The sequence below is a fragment of the Amphiprion ocellaris genome, chromosome 2 (genome assembly GCF_022539595.1).
Source record: "Amphiprion ocellaris isolate individual 3 ecotype Okinawa chromosome 2, ASM2253959v1, whole genome shotgun sequence".
Classification (NCBI taxonomy): Eukaryota; Metazoa; Chordata; class Actinopteri; family Pomacentridae; genus Amphiprion; species Amphiprion ocellaris.
The window spans coordinates 8,715,919-8,731,648 of record NC_072767.1 but is presented as its reverse complement, the minus strand read 5'-3'; the positions used below and the strand labels follow the sequence as shown (position 1 = coordinate 8,731,648).

The 15,730-nt window shown below is 39.9% G+C and overlaps 1 protein-coding gene across 2 annotated transcripts in view; it reads right to left on the bottom strand.

The window, feature by feature from the left end:
• Window positions 1–201: 201 nt before the first annotated feature.
• The window catches only part of ccdc50a (coiled-coil domain containing 50a), a 33,675-nt gene continuing 18,146 nt past the window's right edge, over window positions 202–15,730 (bottom strand). The window contains exons 6-12 of one of the 2 annotated variants that reach the window (XM_023268207.3): window positions 8,087–9,004; window positions 7,184–7,335; window positions 4,967–5,011; window positions 4,565–4,708; window positions 4,334–4,416; window positions 4,149–4,258; window positions 202–2,204 (exon numbers count right to left, since the gene is read on the bottom strand). In XM_023268207.3, coding sequence (XP_023123975.2) covers window positions 2,185–2,204; window positions 4,149–4,258; window positions 4,334–4,416; window positions 4,565–4,708; window positions 4,967–5,011; window positions 7,184–7,335; window positions 8,087–9,004 — 1,472 coding nt within the window. In that variant the 3' untranslated portion in view covers window positions 202–2,184. The remainder of the gene's footprint in view (window positions 2,205–4,148; window positions 4,259–4,333; window positions 4,417–4,564; window positions 4,709–4,966; window positions 5,012–7,183; window positions 7,336–8,086; window positions 9,005–15,730) is intronic. The other variant, XM_035947213.2, reaches the window with a different exon arrangement.

Here is a 15,730-nt window from a genome sequence, read left to right as displayed (position 1 = left end):
CAAAACAGGTCAGTATGTGAGGGCTACACATCCTATCAGTAAATATTTCAGCTTCTCTTTTCACAATTAAATTTCATCAAACTGCTTCTGCCTGCTCTCCAGGATTTTTAGAGTTTTAAAAAAGCATAAATGCTGCTTTTTTTCTCACTACAACTGGAAAATTGCTGTTTTTTTCCCCAATTATAGCAACACACTGAGCGGTTTCAGTGGAAATGCTGATACAGTTTATTACATTTTAAGATGCTAGAAGTAAAAGCAACTTCATCATTTCACTTAAAAAAAGTTCTGTTACAGCAAGTGCCAACACTCGAGTGTTGATCCATGATTGGTAGATTGCATACAAGCCCTAGATGAAAGAAAACAAAAACACTTGAATCCAAAGTCTGATGCACAAAACATCCACAAATACACAATCAAAGACGCATCCGATCACATCAACTCTGTATTTTTTTCATTCCTCCTCAAATGTCGACCACAAGGTGGCGCTCTCATCACAGAATAAATTAGGAGACCCACCTCGGTGGGTGTGGTGGCTCTGCTACAACCACGACTACTTTCCTATTTTCAAATCCCTGAAATAAAAAGAAAAGACAAGCATATGGCACACATCCCATTCTGTCAGCATTTAGCACAAATTATCAATAACTCCCGATGTCAAACACAAACATCTCACACTTTAGTAAAGAAAATTCCTTCTCTTCAGCAGGAGGCCGATTTACAATTTCAGCAACATTTATAACGACATGAGAACTTGGAAACAGCCCCGAAAGAAACGTCTCAGTAAACTCAAAAGTTCAAAATGTGCTCTTAAATTTCATCCTTATTCAATATGAACAGAAAATATCAGATCCTGGAGCGGCAAAAACGCTAAAATAGGTTCATTTGAGCAGGAACTTAGGTTGGAAGTGAGTTTTTCCCAGCTGATCCTTTGATTTCCCTTCATCCAGATGCACTTCTACTGTGGAAATATTTGTTTTTTTTCCTGCAGCCAGGAAGTGGAGTCTGCTTCCGAGTCACAGATAAAGAGGAGAGGACTGGAAGTGGAAGCTTTTGGAGGGGAGTGGGGGGGACAATGTAAGGAAGGGTGAGAAAATATACTAGAAAAATAAATATAAGGCTCCCTTTTTAAACAGAGATAAGAAACAGGACGCAACATTTCAGAAGAGGAGAAAACGGGAGGCATGATTTGGTAGCACGAGTACATAATAAAAATTTAAATAAAAAAGCAAGAAAAAATTAAACAAGAGCAAATATTCAAAAACGTCTGTGGCGAAAGCATGACTTCAGGTCGGACACAGACGAACAACGTACATGCATTTCATTTTGCTTCTTTCTGCGGGCCGATTTTGGTCCGTAAACGACAAGCTGATATGAAAAAGTGGCAGAAAGGTGATAATATTGCACGACGGCTAATGAGCGAGCGGATACTTTGATCATTCGTAAAGAGAAGATTATCGGCTTTTTGTGGCTTTAGCCCTTTGTGGTGATAAAGAGGCGGCCAGGTCGGTTAACAGGCAGCTGAAATGCATGTATACGGCCGTACAGTAAGCATGCACATAGAAACGGGGAGTCATATACAGTCGTGGCGCCAATCGGCGTCCGCGGATCGCCGCACAGCTCCGCCTCCTCGTGGTGAACGTGTCAGAGCTACCAGCACCATGATAAAAGGCTTGTTCAGTTTGAGAACGGCAACATAAAAGTGTCCCTCCGGAGCCGCCGGCTGCGTGGCACGTGGACAGGAAACAGGAAACAGGAAGCAGCCGCTGACGGTGGAATCTAAGACACTGCGTTCATGTTGCACCCGACGAAGAAGAAAAGTGACGTTTGAATCCAGCAGACAAAGCCCAAAACACGATGATGACAAGGGGCCACTTCTTGTTTCGACAGCTGAGGATCATGGGAGTTTGAGTGTCTGCTCTTTTGGCTGGTCAGTTAAAAGAAATTTTACAAATTAAAAAAAAAAATACAAAAAAAAGAAAGATGGTTCCAGCACTTCCTCAACTCAGGGCCGACTTTGGAGGTTAACTAAAAAACAATAAAAATAAAAAATAAAAGTCCCATTGCCAACTCATTAGATTGTCCCAAGGCTTTTGGTCAACAGAGTGTAAATGGTGGAAAACAAAAAGATAAATAAAAAGGAGGAGGATGGAGGAGGACTAACACCACGTCTGGACTCAGCCTGAGTCACCGCTTGTAATAGGCACCTGGAAAAGATGGAAGACACACATTTCTGTCAGCAGCTTCATACATCACACGGCAATTTACGTCGTCGCGTTTCAGCGCTGCTCTTTCCAGTTTTTATAACTCGGAGATCAGGGATTTATTTCTCCTGTCTGGCTGCTGCTTCAGTGAACTACTTTTCCAGTTATAGTGAGAAAAAAAAGCAGCATTTATGCTTCTTTAAAACTCTAAAAATCCTGGTGTAATTGTGCCAATTAAATCATCAAAAGAAGATCATAGCGAATTTGTCATTTTTTAAGCCAAAAAGCCAAATACTTGATGGTTTCTGCATCTGAAATGTGGAAATTTGCTGCTTTTCTTTGTCATTTATGATCATCACATATTGGAGTATTGCACTGATGACAGCAGGGTTTAATATTTCTATTCCAATATAGACAATTATACATTTTTTACACTGATTATGTGCTCAGTTAATTTAGACTTTTATGTACTAAAATGATTAATCAATTTGTGGGATTAAAAGAAAACCAAAACAGATTTATTATTAATTTTTTTGGGGGCCAAAATGCCAAATATTTGATGGTTTGATGTGCACTTTATTACTGTTGTTAGTAGCTTTTAACCTGTTATTTATCTTTTTTACTGTGTATGGATGAGTCTGAATGTAGGTTGCACACTGTGGGCTGCTGGGCTCCTGAATTTGCCCTCTGGGGATTAATAAAGTATCTTTATATTTATCTTTTTATTTCTGCTTCTGAAATGTGAAAATTTGCTGCTTTTCTTTGTCATTTGTGATCATCACATATTTGGGTTTTGCATTAGTAGCAGGGTTTAATATTTCTACTACAATAAAGAAAATCATACACTTTATATGGCGATCATGTGCTGACATAATTTAGACATTCATATGTTTAAATAATTAATCAACACATTTATTAGTCATTTTTCAGGCCAAAAAGCCAAATGTTTGATGTTTTCAGTTTCTGAAATGTGAAGATTTGCTGCTTTTCTGTATCATATGTGATTGTTATATATTTGAGTTTTGCGCTGATGGTAGCAGGGTTTAATATTTCTTCTCAAAAAAAGAAAATTATACATTTCATACACTAATCATGTGCTGTAATTAATATGGACATTTATATACCACAACAATTAATCCCTTTGTGGGATTAAATGAAAACTAAACACATTTATTGGTCATTTTTCAGGCCAAATGTCAAATATTTGATGTTTTCTGCTAATGAAATGTGAAAATTTGTTGCTTTTCTTTATCATATATCACATATTTGAGATTTGCACTGATGGCAGCAGGGTTTAATATTTCTACTCCATTTTTTAAAAAAATGAGAAAAAGAGAATAAAATGAACAATGAAATAAATAAAGTTAAAAACCAATTAGATGATAAAAATAGCCGATAAAAAAATAAAAATAAAAAAATAGAAATAATATAAAAACAGCAGTGTTGCAGTTAGTTCCTCTCTCTTATTAATATTATGATTTATTATTATCTATTTTTAGTCTGTGTTTTTTAACTTCATTTCATTGCTCAATTTATTCTCTTTAACCCTTTATTTACCTATTTATGTATTTATTTTGCTTATTTACTATTACTGCTATTATTACTAGCATTTTTAGCCTTGTGTTTATGTTTTTACCCTCTATTTTTCTTTTATTCCATTTGTTGTTTCCCTTACTTGAAAGTGATATATATTTTTTTACTTTATCTGGTGTTGTACTAATTTATTTTGAGAATCTTATACCATTTTTGGACTGACCAGATTCCTGTTTTTCATTGTTCTTTTCCTGAGCGTCTTTTCCTTAAAGCACTCAGTAAACTCTGTTTTTAAAAGGTTCTGCATGAATAAAATTACTATTATTTGTGTTTAATATGCAGTAATGTGCTCAGGCTATATCCTTATTGTAGCAGATTGTACTATATTTGGGATTAGATGAAGTTGTGAAGTACCTCTGCAGGCAGCCTCAGGTCTGGTTGGAGCTCGAGGGGCACCAGGGTGGTCTGAGTAGCCGTAAGCAGAGCTCACATTCTCATAGTCGTGTGCACGAGGTTGAGGAGGCCTGGGAGGAAAAAAATAATACAGTTAATCCTGATTCTCGACCAGCTGGAAATACTCAGAGTGAGGATTCTCGTACTTGGCAGGCTTCTGGTGGTTCCTCTGCTTCTGGTACTCGTACTCATCTCTTGTTCTGGGCCGGACCACTTCCTCCGAGTTTGGCTGGAAATCAAGAAAAATGACGGTTCTTAAAATTATAGTTCTGCTAGAGCACTGGAAAAGCACTTTAATATGAAATAAAAAGCACTTTAATATGAAATAAAGAGGAATCCCTCCAAACCACAGGTGTTAAAAATAACTAGATAATTACCCGGTAGTCTCCCTCCTGCCGCCTTCTCTCCATCGCCATCCTCTCCATGGCCAGCCTCTCCCTCTCTCGCTCCTTCTCTTTCTCCCGCTCACGGTTCTTCTTGTACTCCTTCTTCTCTTGTTCCATCAGCAGTCGGGCGATTTCCTGCCACAGCCAGAAAACTGCATCACGACCACAGAAAACCTCCAAACATTTACATAATTCCTGCTCAGGGATTCAAAAACTGTCTGTTTCAAAGAGCATTAATGAACTTCAACGCCACCTTTAAATCTGTATTACACAACGTCTGCTTTGGGCTTCATATACTAGGGTTTATAGGTCAATAAAGCTGCAGTCAGGAAATGGAAGTATATAAGAAGAGGACAGACGGCGTAAGAGAAGTTTCCAGACTTGCCCACTCACCTCATCTTGTGCTACTTGGGCTGCACGAACATGTGTCTTACTGGCCTGAAACCAGAAAACAATCCAAAAGTCAGATTTTCCTACCACAGTGGAACAAACTGTTCCAGCATTACATAACGTAGGAAATGCTGAGACTGAGCATGTTCTGCAAGATTTTCTAACTTATGATTATACAGCTTTATCACAATGTGTTTTCATACAAAGCTCAGTGTAGATATTTGTTGTAACATCAGTCATAATGTTTGTCATCTTGTAAAATCAGAGTTAGACTTCACACAAGATTTGAACTGGCAGCTATACCACAAACTCTCACTATTATTCTGTTATTTTTTTGATAAAATAGAGCTATATTTTAGTTTGTTATACCTAGAACCTAATTCTATAGAGAGCTGAATAGAGGGGGTCCTCGGTTTACGACGTCATTGACCTGAAACTGGTTATGTGGAACTAGTTGGTGAGCGGAGCGGTCGACTACGCCGTCATACCACGCTATAAGACGGCTTTGTTTACATTCACCGGTTGTACACGAAGAAAAGGAAAGCCATCTCCATGGAAGTGAAATTAGATATAATAAAATGCTCAAGTTGTAAAAAAAAGTGCAACATATTGTGTTATCTTCTTGTAAAATGACTCATACATGCATGAAAGTCATTGGTATTCTTGACTTTTCCAAAGAACCGATCGATATCGTGTTGCACGTAACGGCTTTGTTTACATTTTCGCCGGAGTTCTGACTTACAGTGAAAATCGACTTGCGTCAACCTGTAGGAACGAAACTTCAATTTAAGTCAAGGACCCCCTATAAGTCCATAACTAGAAAAGCACTGTGCCAAGGCTGTTCATTCCACCATGTGGCAATGTCAGAAATGCAGCATTTGTTTATTAGTTACTGATTATCAGAAATCACCGTACCATAGAATGTGGCCATTAAACACAGAGGACCAAAATGACGTTGCGCTGAGCACAGGTGTGTACTATGCATGTGTACGTACGGATACCGAACCATTTGACTTAAATATGTAGCGGGTGGGGGGAATTGATGGGACTCAGAAACACCCCCATGATTTAATCAATTGTTCCTTGTATCATTTCTGACAGATAAGTCCTGATAAGTCCTCAGCAGTGGATTTGTAGTAGGATCGCAATAGTGATTGTCAGCAGGTAGCTGACATAGCATTCGCTTGTTGTCGTGGTTACAGTGACACCGTGCTGCTATCTCACAATGATACAGAAATCGTGACCAAATCCGTGGATCTATACTATAACCCGTATCACTGCCAATATCTAATCACTTGGTCCTTGTGTCATTTCTGACCTTCCCTGAAAATTTCATCCAAATACGTTAGCCCATTTTTAGTAATGTTGTGCACAGACAGGTAGACAGACAGATAAATGGATGCCAATTGTCACATAATTCTGCCATTCCTTGGCGGAGAAATAACACCAACAGCATAAAGAACTAATATCATATTTATTACACAGGGCCTTTCGTTTTTCTATCTGACTTATTAGAAGATTTACCCTCAGACATCTGAGATCAGATTTAATAGAAGCTCGATATCTGACTGGATGCGTCTCAATTTAAGTATTTGTAATACCAAGTTTAAGTGTTTGAGGTTGGGGATGGTGATGTCATGGTGCCCCTTTACTAGTTAAAACCCCACAATGTTCTCTGCTTTCCAGCATGAAGTACCATCCACTGGGTGCTACAGGATTAAACAGTAAAAGGTACTTAAGATAATCTACAAGACTTAAAGTGTTTTTTTTTTTAATAATTTGGATCAGGGACATTCCTAGTATTTGAGTTTGCAGGATTTTCTGAGATGTTAGCTTTAAAGGTAGAGTCTACAATTCTGGATTTTTTATATTTAGCTAGTTAGCATAAGTTGATAGTTAGCATGTGTCAGATTTACTGTCCCTCTCACTCCCAGTGACCACTTTCACCAAAGATCTCCCTTTAACCATGTCCCGTGCATGAGCCTGAACATGCACAGAAAACACAGAAAATGTATTGTATGGATTAATGAGTTTTGAGTCAAGACTGTGCTTGAACATGGGATGTTTTTCAGCACAAACACAACAGACAGCTAGCAAAACGTGAGGAGATATTCACCAAGTTCGACAAAAAACTACTCAATTAATTTTGATGACTCTACCATTATACTTTTTAGTGCACAAAATAAACAACTCAAACACTCTCGTGGTTTCCTTCCTCACCTTGATTTCCTCCTCTTGCATCTTCCGGGCCACCTCCATGTCCTTCAGCTCCTGCTCACGGAGATCGAGGTTCGTCAGACCCTTGGTGGCCTCGTTCAGTCCGTATTCGGTTTCTGCTATGACCGCTCCGCTGCCCCGGTGAACAATACGACCTGCAGAAACCACCGCAGTGGATGAGCAAGAATGATCATTTTGATTTTACTAAAAACAATTCTTGGCTTTAAATTACAAATGGAATTTCCCTTCAATCAGCCAAGAAATGTGCAATTTATAAAGAGAATATCAGGAGTTGCAGTCATTATTGTTGTTAAAATAAAACAAAAATGATTCATGATTATTGAAATCATTTTATGCCTGTTGACTGATCAGTAAAGCAATGCGTCATTTGTCACCACAGTACGTCAGCTGTAGTTGGATTAAAGCCAAAAGGCACCTTAAAGGGCTGCAGTGGATCTGCTGGTGTTCATATCTGTGTTGTCTTTAAAGCCTCTGATGGCTTCGGGAAAAGAGAACACAGTTAAATATTCCAGCGCCGGACTGCTTTTGATGGATTTCAGGCGCTTCTCGTCTCGATAACATAATCCAAGCAGCTCTGAAGCCCTTTGTGAATGCCAAATTTCAGTTTATCAAAATCCACAGAGCTATTCTACTAGAGAATCACAGCACACAGTTCAGGCTCAGGAAAAAATGAGAGAAAGAGCGGAAAAAAAACCAAAAACCTCCACACAGCACAACAACGACAGCAGCAGTCATTTCAAACCGTCAGGATGGAAATCAGATGAAATCATCGTCATTAGTGATTGCCATGTTAGATCGACCCACCACCTCAGATTGCCAAAGCAAGAAGCAACTCCAGCACACCACAAACCCCCAGTGGGGGCCGGCAGGGGTTCCGGGCGGTACCTGTCTCTCTGGTCGGGTGACTTTGACTGCGCTCCCTGCTGGGACCCTCGTCATCTCGTGGGTCCCAGAGCTGCAGAGCGTCCCCTCTCCGTTCGTCAAACACGTCTTCGGGGCCAGAGTGGACTCGCCGCCGACCCCTAGCTTTACTCCCATCATCCTCCTCCTCCTCCCAGGATGCTCTGCCCTCCCTCGGTCTGCTGTGTCCCGCCTCTACAAACTCCTCGTCCAGTCCTCTGTCTCTGCTCCTGGTTCTTTCTCGTCGCCTGTCTCTGTCTCTTTGTCTTTCTCTGTGTCTGTCTCCACTCTGTCCTCGGTCTCTGGATCTTTCCCGGTCTCTCCTGTGGTCCTGGTCTCTCCTGTAGTCCTGGTCTCGGTCTCTCCTGTGGTCCTGGTCTCTCCTGTGGTCCTGGTCTCTCCTGTGGTCCTGGTCTCGGTCTCTCCTGTGGTCCTGATCTCGGTCTCTCCTGTGGTCTTTCTCCATGTGTCTCTCCCGTTCCTGGTCCCTACGTCTGTCTCTATCTTTGTTCCAGTCCTTGTCTCGTTCTATGGGAACGTGTGGTTGAGGAGGTCTAGCCGGTCTCTCCTTCCTCCTCACCACTCTATCCGAGTCCTCCCCTCCCGGGTCCCTGGTCCTGCTGGACTCGTAATCTGGATATCGGTCCCCGTGTTTGCCTCTGGAGGGCAGCAGGTGTTCTGGGTATGGATCTGCGTGCCTACTGCGCCCTCCCTCCGCCACCAAGTAGTGCTCCGGGTATCTGGAGCGACCGTGGGGTGCCACCGAGTCCAGCTTCGGGTAGCGGCTCCGTTTGGGTTCTGTCGAGCTGTAATCTGGGGAGTAATCGCGGCGGGAGCTCGCCTCGTGTCGGCCGGGGGATTTGTGACGGCCGTGTTTGTCCAGGTCGAGGGGTCTTCTAGCGGCTGAGCGGTGGAGGGAATGACGGGATGGAGGATGAGAACATGGAAATGTGAGAAACAACAACAGGCAGGAACATAGAAGCTGAGATGTTAGTAAGCAAAGTGTTAGAGTGTTACTGTGAGGAGAATGATGGTTAAAAGACAAAGTTCATGCTGTAAATGCATGTAGAGATGTGTTAGTTTTACCCCAAAACATCCAGAAATGTGACTGTTACTCTGTGAAAAGTCCAAAAAGGTTAATCTGGTACGGTCTGAATAAAAGATTTAATAGTAGTCGTAAAGAATGGAAATGCAGAGGAACCAAAGCGAAGTTCTGTCAAATATTTTATCTGAATTTTGACAATTTCATATAATGGAATTTTTGCATTTTAACCCTCCAAAGTTTCTACTTATCCACAAAGTCATTCTAAAGATTAAATATCTCCAGAAATATAACACTTCCAGCAAGTAAGAACACAGACAGAATAGTTTCCAGCAGACTTAAATGTTTGGACGACTCCAGCAAAAGACAAATGTTTAATTATTGTCCCTCTAAAATGGAAAAAAGTACAAAATTCCCATATCTGAGTAACATTACAACCCCTACATGTTCCTGCAAGTGTTTACTTATGGATATATGCATATTTCCTACAAAAAAATTGATTTTACGGTCAATAATTCACCATATTTTAGGCCTAAAACATCAGTAGAATTTAATGTGTAGCAAGAATGGCAAGACAAGGTTACATGTTTTTGCTATTTTGACAAAATGATGTGGACTCACTAATAGGAGACAAAAACTGGTGTTCATAGGGGTCTATATGTTGGTCCATGTTTAATTTTAACAACACATAAGGCTTACTTTGCTGTACTGAATGTTCACATGCTTGAAATGAGAACTGAACAGCAACACAGCTGAAGGAAAACATATGAAGTTGTCCAAATTCAGCCACAAATATTTGTTGTTTTGGGTCCCAAATTACAAATAAAAAAATTCTGAACCAAGTCTGACACGGTGCAGCCACATATTTCATGAATTCTGTCTGAATTGATGCTAGCTCACCCAGCTGAAAATTAATCTGTGGCATCATGTCAACACTGACACATTTAGAGTGTGACTGACTTAACAGAAAAAAAAAAACTGCACCTGAGACAGAACAACATGTCCTCCTGTAAGAAAACCAGTCTGCTGGGAGGCAACATGTGACCGACACAAGTTTGAATGAAAACAAACGAGCTGAAATGCTGAAAGCAGAGGCCAATCCTCGCTCAGCTCGATGGAATTCCTCTTATCTAACCAGCGCCTTTACATCTAATCGACTTTGGTGTTTGCACTTTTTGAAAGGCAGGCGGGTGCAGTGTGACCAATGTTTGCTCTCTTTTGTCCTGTCTCAATTTAAAAAAAATACGTTACCATCATTTCTCTCTACTTCCTGTTTATTTTTTCATTTTTGCATCTGTCAAGTGAAGACAGGTTCTGCCCACCTGCTGCTTTGTGATGCAGTAAATTAGTAAATGCAGAGCAAAACAGTCAGCAGCTCTTCATTTCCTGTGAGCAGCAGGCGGTTTAGTGGCCTAATGAGCTGCTATGTGTGAGTGAGTGGAGTGGAAAGGAAGATTTAAAATGCAACATGATGGCCTTTAGAAGTTCAGATCATTTGTGCTTGCTTAATTTATTAGTCCATGAATGGGATGTCCCCTCTGCCCCTGGGGGATTTTATCCAAAAGAGAAATGGTATTACGAATACAAGGTCAGCCACCAGGGAGGATTAGAAAGTCCTCCTTTGCACAGATTATCTATTAAAGGTTGCACAAACTGGAATACTTTACCTACAGCTATCAGAAAAAGCTCCAGAGACAGTATAAGGCATGGCTGATGAACAATAAACTTGTGAACACTGAGAAAATCAGGCACTTTAAAAACAGGCACTTTAACTATATGTACTTTATACCTGGAAAGCATTTTACTAAAATAATAGCACTTTAGGGTAGGTTTAACGGAGCCAGAATTCATTTATTATCACTGTCTTTGTTTTACTATATTGTTTTGCATACATCTGTAACCCTGTATTTTTTTATTTTATGTTTTGGACAACGGATGAAATTAGCCTTGCCCTAAATCCATCTTATTTACTGCAACCTTGTGTACACTTTATGAGACCGTACACTCATTTATATGCACTGTTCCATCCAAATAAATTAAGAAATGAATGTGAAAGTGCTCAGACATGGACTCTCAGACATATTTGTGAACAGTCTCAGCCCTGTAACCTGCATAAAACGTATTTGATTCCTTCTTGTGCCATCGTTCTTACAGTAGGATTATTCTATCTCAAATCAAATTTTTAGAACAATTTCCACTCAGCCATCTCTGATTTGCTTGAATTGTTTACAGCATAAAATATAGATGTTTGTAAAGATATTTGTCAGCTTGATAAATCTAATACTTTCAGACATAATTTAGATTTGAATTTCCTCCTCGACCCACTATCAGCATGATAAACAAATCAAATGATCTCTGATTATGGATTAGTTGAAAAGACCTATCTATGAGCAGACATGAACAAAACAAATTGATATTTCATGAGTTAATTCACTTTGTTCTACTTGGATCAGGATATCTAATAATATTTTTTGTTATTGTGGTAAAACTTGCTCAAACCTGTTCAATATGTCATCAAAGTTCACCATATAACTTTTTTTTTCATTTTTGTGACAATTGGTAGGAAATATTTCATATTAAAAAGTATTCTACTGTTTTATTGTGACATGCAGCAACATATGGTTCAGAAAATATCACTAGTTGACTTCTGCATTATTAATATTTTTGTTAATGTGAGCTCAAAGATAGGACTTTCCATGGCAGCTTCAGTTTTTTTCAACTCAACCATAATTAGAAACTTTTCAATCTATCTGTCCAGTATTGCAGATTTTGAATCAGTTCTATAATGAGGAATAACAATTAATATTTCAGGCTTTTATCTTTAATAGCTCCTTCTCATATTCCAATGTTCAAAAAAGCCTGCTGAAAGTGGGTCGATGCGCAATTTAGGGCAGGATCTCTAAATGTATTTGATATATGAATCTAAAACATCACAGATATCACTTTAAACATCCACAGTGTATTATAAAAATGAGTTTCAAACAGCTCAGAGGTAGTGGAGCAGGATAAACTGAGGTGGAATAACCCAGTATCAGATGCGGAGTAAACTAAAGGAGCTTGTTCTGCTGTGAGCTCGGTCACGCTTCGCCAGTTGTACGCATTCGCACAGTCAGCAGGGAAATCATAGGTGAGCGGTTATGTAACTTACAGGGAGCTGCACAGCAAACACAGGGAGGCTGGCAGTGGTACAAATATTCCAGTAGAAGGAGAGGAGTGGTTCAGTGCAGCTTCATCCCAAACACTGCTGCAAAGAGGTGAAGCAGCAGGACGGCTTACAGACAGCAGGACGGACAGACCGACGGCTACTTCAGGCCCGTTTATGTCAACAGAGATGCTTAGATCTGCGTCCACACAAAGCTGTGTACACTTCACACCCCCACCTTTAACTCTCATGTCTAGGTCTAGGTTCACTTCATTGTCTCCCGTGGGAGAAACTTGTGTTAGACACTGGCAAAAGCAAGCTGCACTGCAACACATACAACAGAACGTGCTACTAGAACACATAAAACATGTGACCTATAATAAATAAGTTAAAATAATATAAAGAAAAAACCTAAAATACACACAAGCCCCCATACATACACACATACAGGGGGTCCTCGACTTACGTCACAGTTCTGTTTCTACAGATTTATCTAAGTCGATTTTGCCCTAAGTCGTAACTCCAGAGAAAATGTAAACAAAGCCATTACGTGCATCACAATACTGATCAGTTCTTCATAAAAGTCATGAATACCGGCAGCTTTCATGCATGTATGAGTCATTTTACAAGAAGATAACAGAACATGTTGCACTGTTTTTACAATCTGATTTAATAATGCTGATTTTCGTTGATGTTCCGAGCGTTTTATTATATCTAATTTCACTCCCATGGTGTGTCGTCCTTAAAGCAGAATTATCGACGTACTTTTATTTATTGAATTTTATTTTGATGTTTAGCTTTACACATGTATGTGCTTTTCTGGATGCACGACTCTACTTTGTAAACACCACAGAGGCAATGTCGTAAGTAATTAACTTCATTTTTGGACTTACTGGTTAAGTTTAAAGGATTTATTTACATGTATTTATGTTGTTTAATTCTGTTTTTGTTGCACTTTTCACTCTGTTAGTAATGTGTATCAAGAGCAACAGTAAAGAAGTCAAGTTTGCTACGACAATTCATTTTGCAAGCATGAGTTTAACTAGTTGGACAGCTGCAGCTTTTATGTTGCAGTGAAGACAGTACACATGGAGACGGCTTTCCTTCTCTTTGAAGCATCAGAAGAGTCTGACTTAAACTTGAGAGCCATAATGAAGGGCAAAAAGTTAGCAAATGTAGCACAATCCAAGGTGGCGTACAACCGCTGTATGTAAACAAAGCCGTCTTATAGCGCCGCATGACGACGTATTCGTCTGCTCCGCTCGGCACCTAGTTCCACGTAGCTAGTTCTGACGTAACGACGGAACGCTGTAGGTCGAGGACGTGGTAAACCGAGGACCCCCTGTACATCCCTATGTACACAACATTGGCTATCTCCTTTTGGTAGCTGCACCTAACTGCTCATTAATGAGCCTGAGTGAGAGCAGGATAAAAAGAAAGTTTAAAACGGTTGACACTGCACAGCGGGACTCTGTGGGGCATGTGATGAGTTCGAAAGAATACTGTTTGCCTGCCTTATGGTGGCCTGTATAAACAAGTCTTGTGGCATGATGGAAGCAGGGGTACCCAAGATCTTACTCGCCATCTTCACCAGGTTATGAAGTTTTGATTTTACTGTCAGAGCCCCAAACCAGCAGGTTATCCCATACCTTAGTATGGACTCAGTAAAAAAATTCACCAGCAATGTAAACAGACAAAAGCAAAATGCAAAAAGGTAGCACTAAAAAAGAAAAAGAAAAAACATGACTAATACTAGAAATGTGTGTTCGCTAAAAACCTGGACATGACTGCTTCTGCTTTGTGTGACCCTCCGGACAAAAAACAAGTACAAAGCTTCAGGCAGGAAAACTGAGAATCAACCAGTTCAGTTACATTCAGCAGCTGCAGAGAGAAAACCTGAGCTCTCATAAGTCAGGAGGGAACAAGAAATGTAATTCCCACCTACACTTGTAGTTCTTAACCCACAGGCGTGACTTTAACTACATCATACTTCCCATTTTGGAATAAAGACAAACTGCGAAGTTCTTTATACTGCATTCCTTAAAAGAAAACCCAGAATCAGCTCCCATCTTGAGGTCAAACTCCGACAAAAATTGCTACACAAAGCAGAGGAAGAATAAAATGAGAATGAGTGGAAAATGAACGAGGCTCCAGTGGGATGAATCATGCGGGGAGGTGACGTGTCCACGAAAAGGCTCGAAGCTCAGATAAACACAATATGTGACGCCGAGCTGCTCGCAAGCGTGTTCTAGAGGCAAATAACGTTGCACTGAAAACATATTTGTTTAATGTGATGATGCAAAACCACTGATAAAAACCTAAATGTTTGTATGTATTCATGAACCACTATCTAGAGCAGGGGTGTCAAACATATGGCCCAAAGCCGGCCCGCCAGACGGTTCAATCCAGCCCGTGAAACGACTTTGCAAAGCGTAAAAATTACAGAGAAATTGTCAAGAGCATGACGAGTTGTTTTAATAAAATAAAATACTAGACTGTTCAGTTCCAGATACCTGTGACTAAATGTTTTGTGCCTTTGTAGATAGTCTGTAATTTGTCATGAACATTTATAAATGATAAACTGAGGCATAACATTGCTGAAATTGAACTTATTTTTCTTCAGAAATTTCAGGTTATTCATAATGTATTGTAAAAAGATAATTATTTAAATATGAACATTTTCAGAATGTACTTTTTGCACTAAAACAAAGGAAAAAATTTGGAGTTGTGGTTATTAGGGTCCAAGAACCAACATTACAAGGAATCTATTGTAATGCATTTTTTTTCCTTATACTTTCTTCTTCAGACAAAAGAAATGCATTTTTGAGGCCCTAAAATTACTTGAAAACGCGTGAAAATTTGCTATTTCAAGGGAAATACACACGTATGTAGCAAAATGGCTCATTAGCGCCCCCTGAAATATTAAGAAAATTCAGCCCCCGAACAATGTTTCAGCTATGGCTAAGAAATTTGATACACATCTGTAACGCATCAGGACACACAAAAAAGCCTCTTGCACAAATACCCAAAACCCAATCGGAAGTCGGCCATTTAGAATTATGTGTCATATTTTGGACAATTCTGGACCAATTTTTGCACATTTTCAAAAGCTATATACTCAAATGGGGTAACTCCGACAGAGCTCAAATTTGACAAGGACATACACCAGGCATGGGTGATCAAAAGTGACCAAAATGCTCCACAAAGGTCTGACGGTTTGGAAATGGCGGCTGGTGGAACTTCAACAATTCGCTATGAAACAGGAAGTGCTGTCTAGCTAGCCTGTACATGCTTCAATCTGCCTCAAACTCTACATGTGTGATCAGAATTCAGCCCTGATGACATACACAGGACAATATACACTCACTTTGATTGCGCCACCTGGAGGACAGTTTTGATAGTTCACCATCAACAAGGCCATAGGACACTTGGTGGACATGCTTGG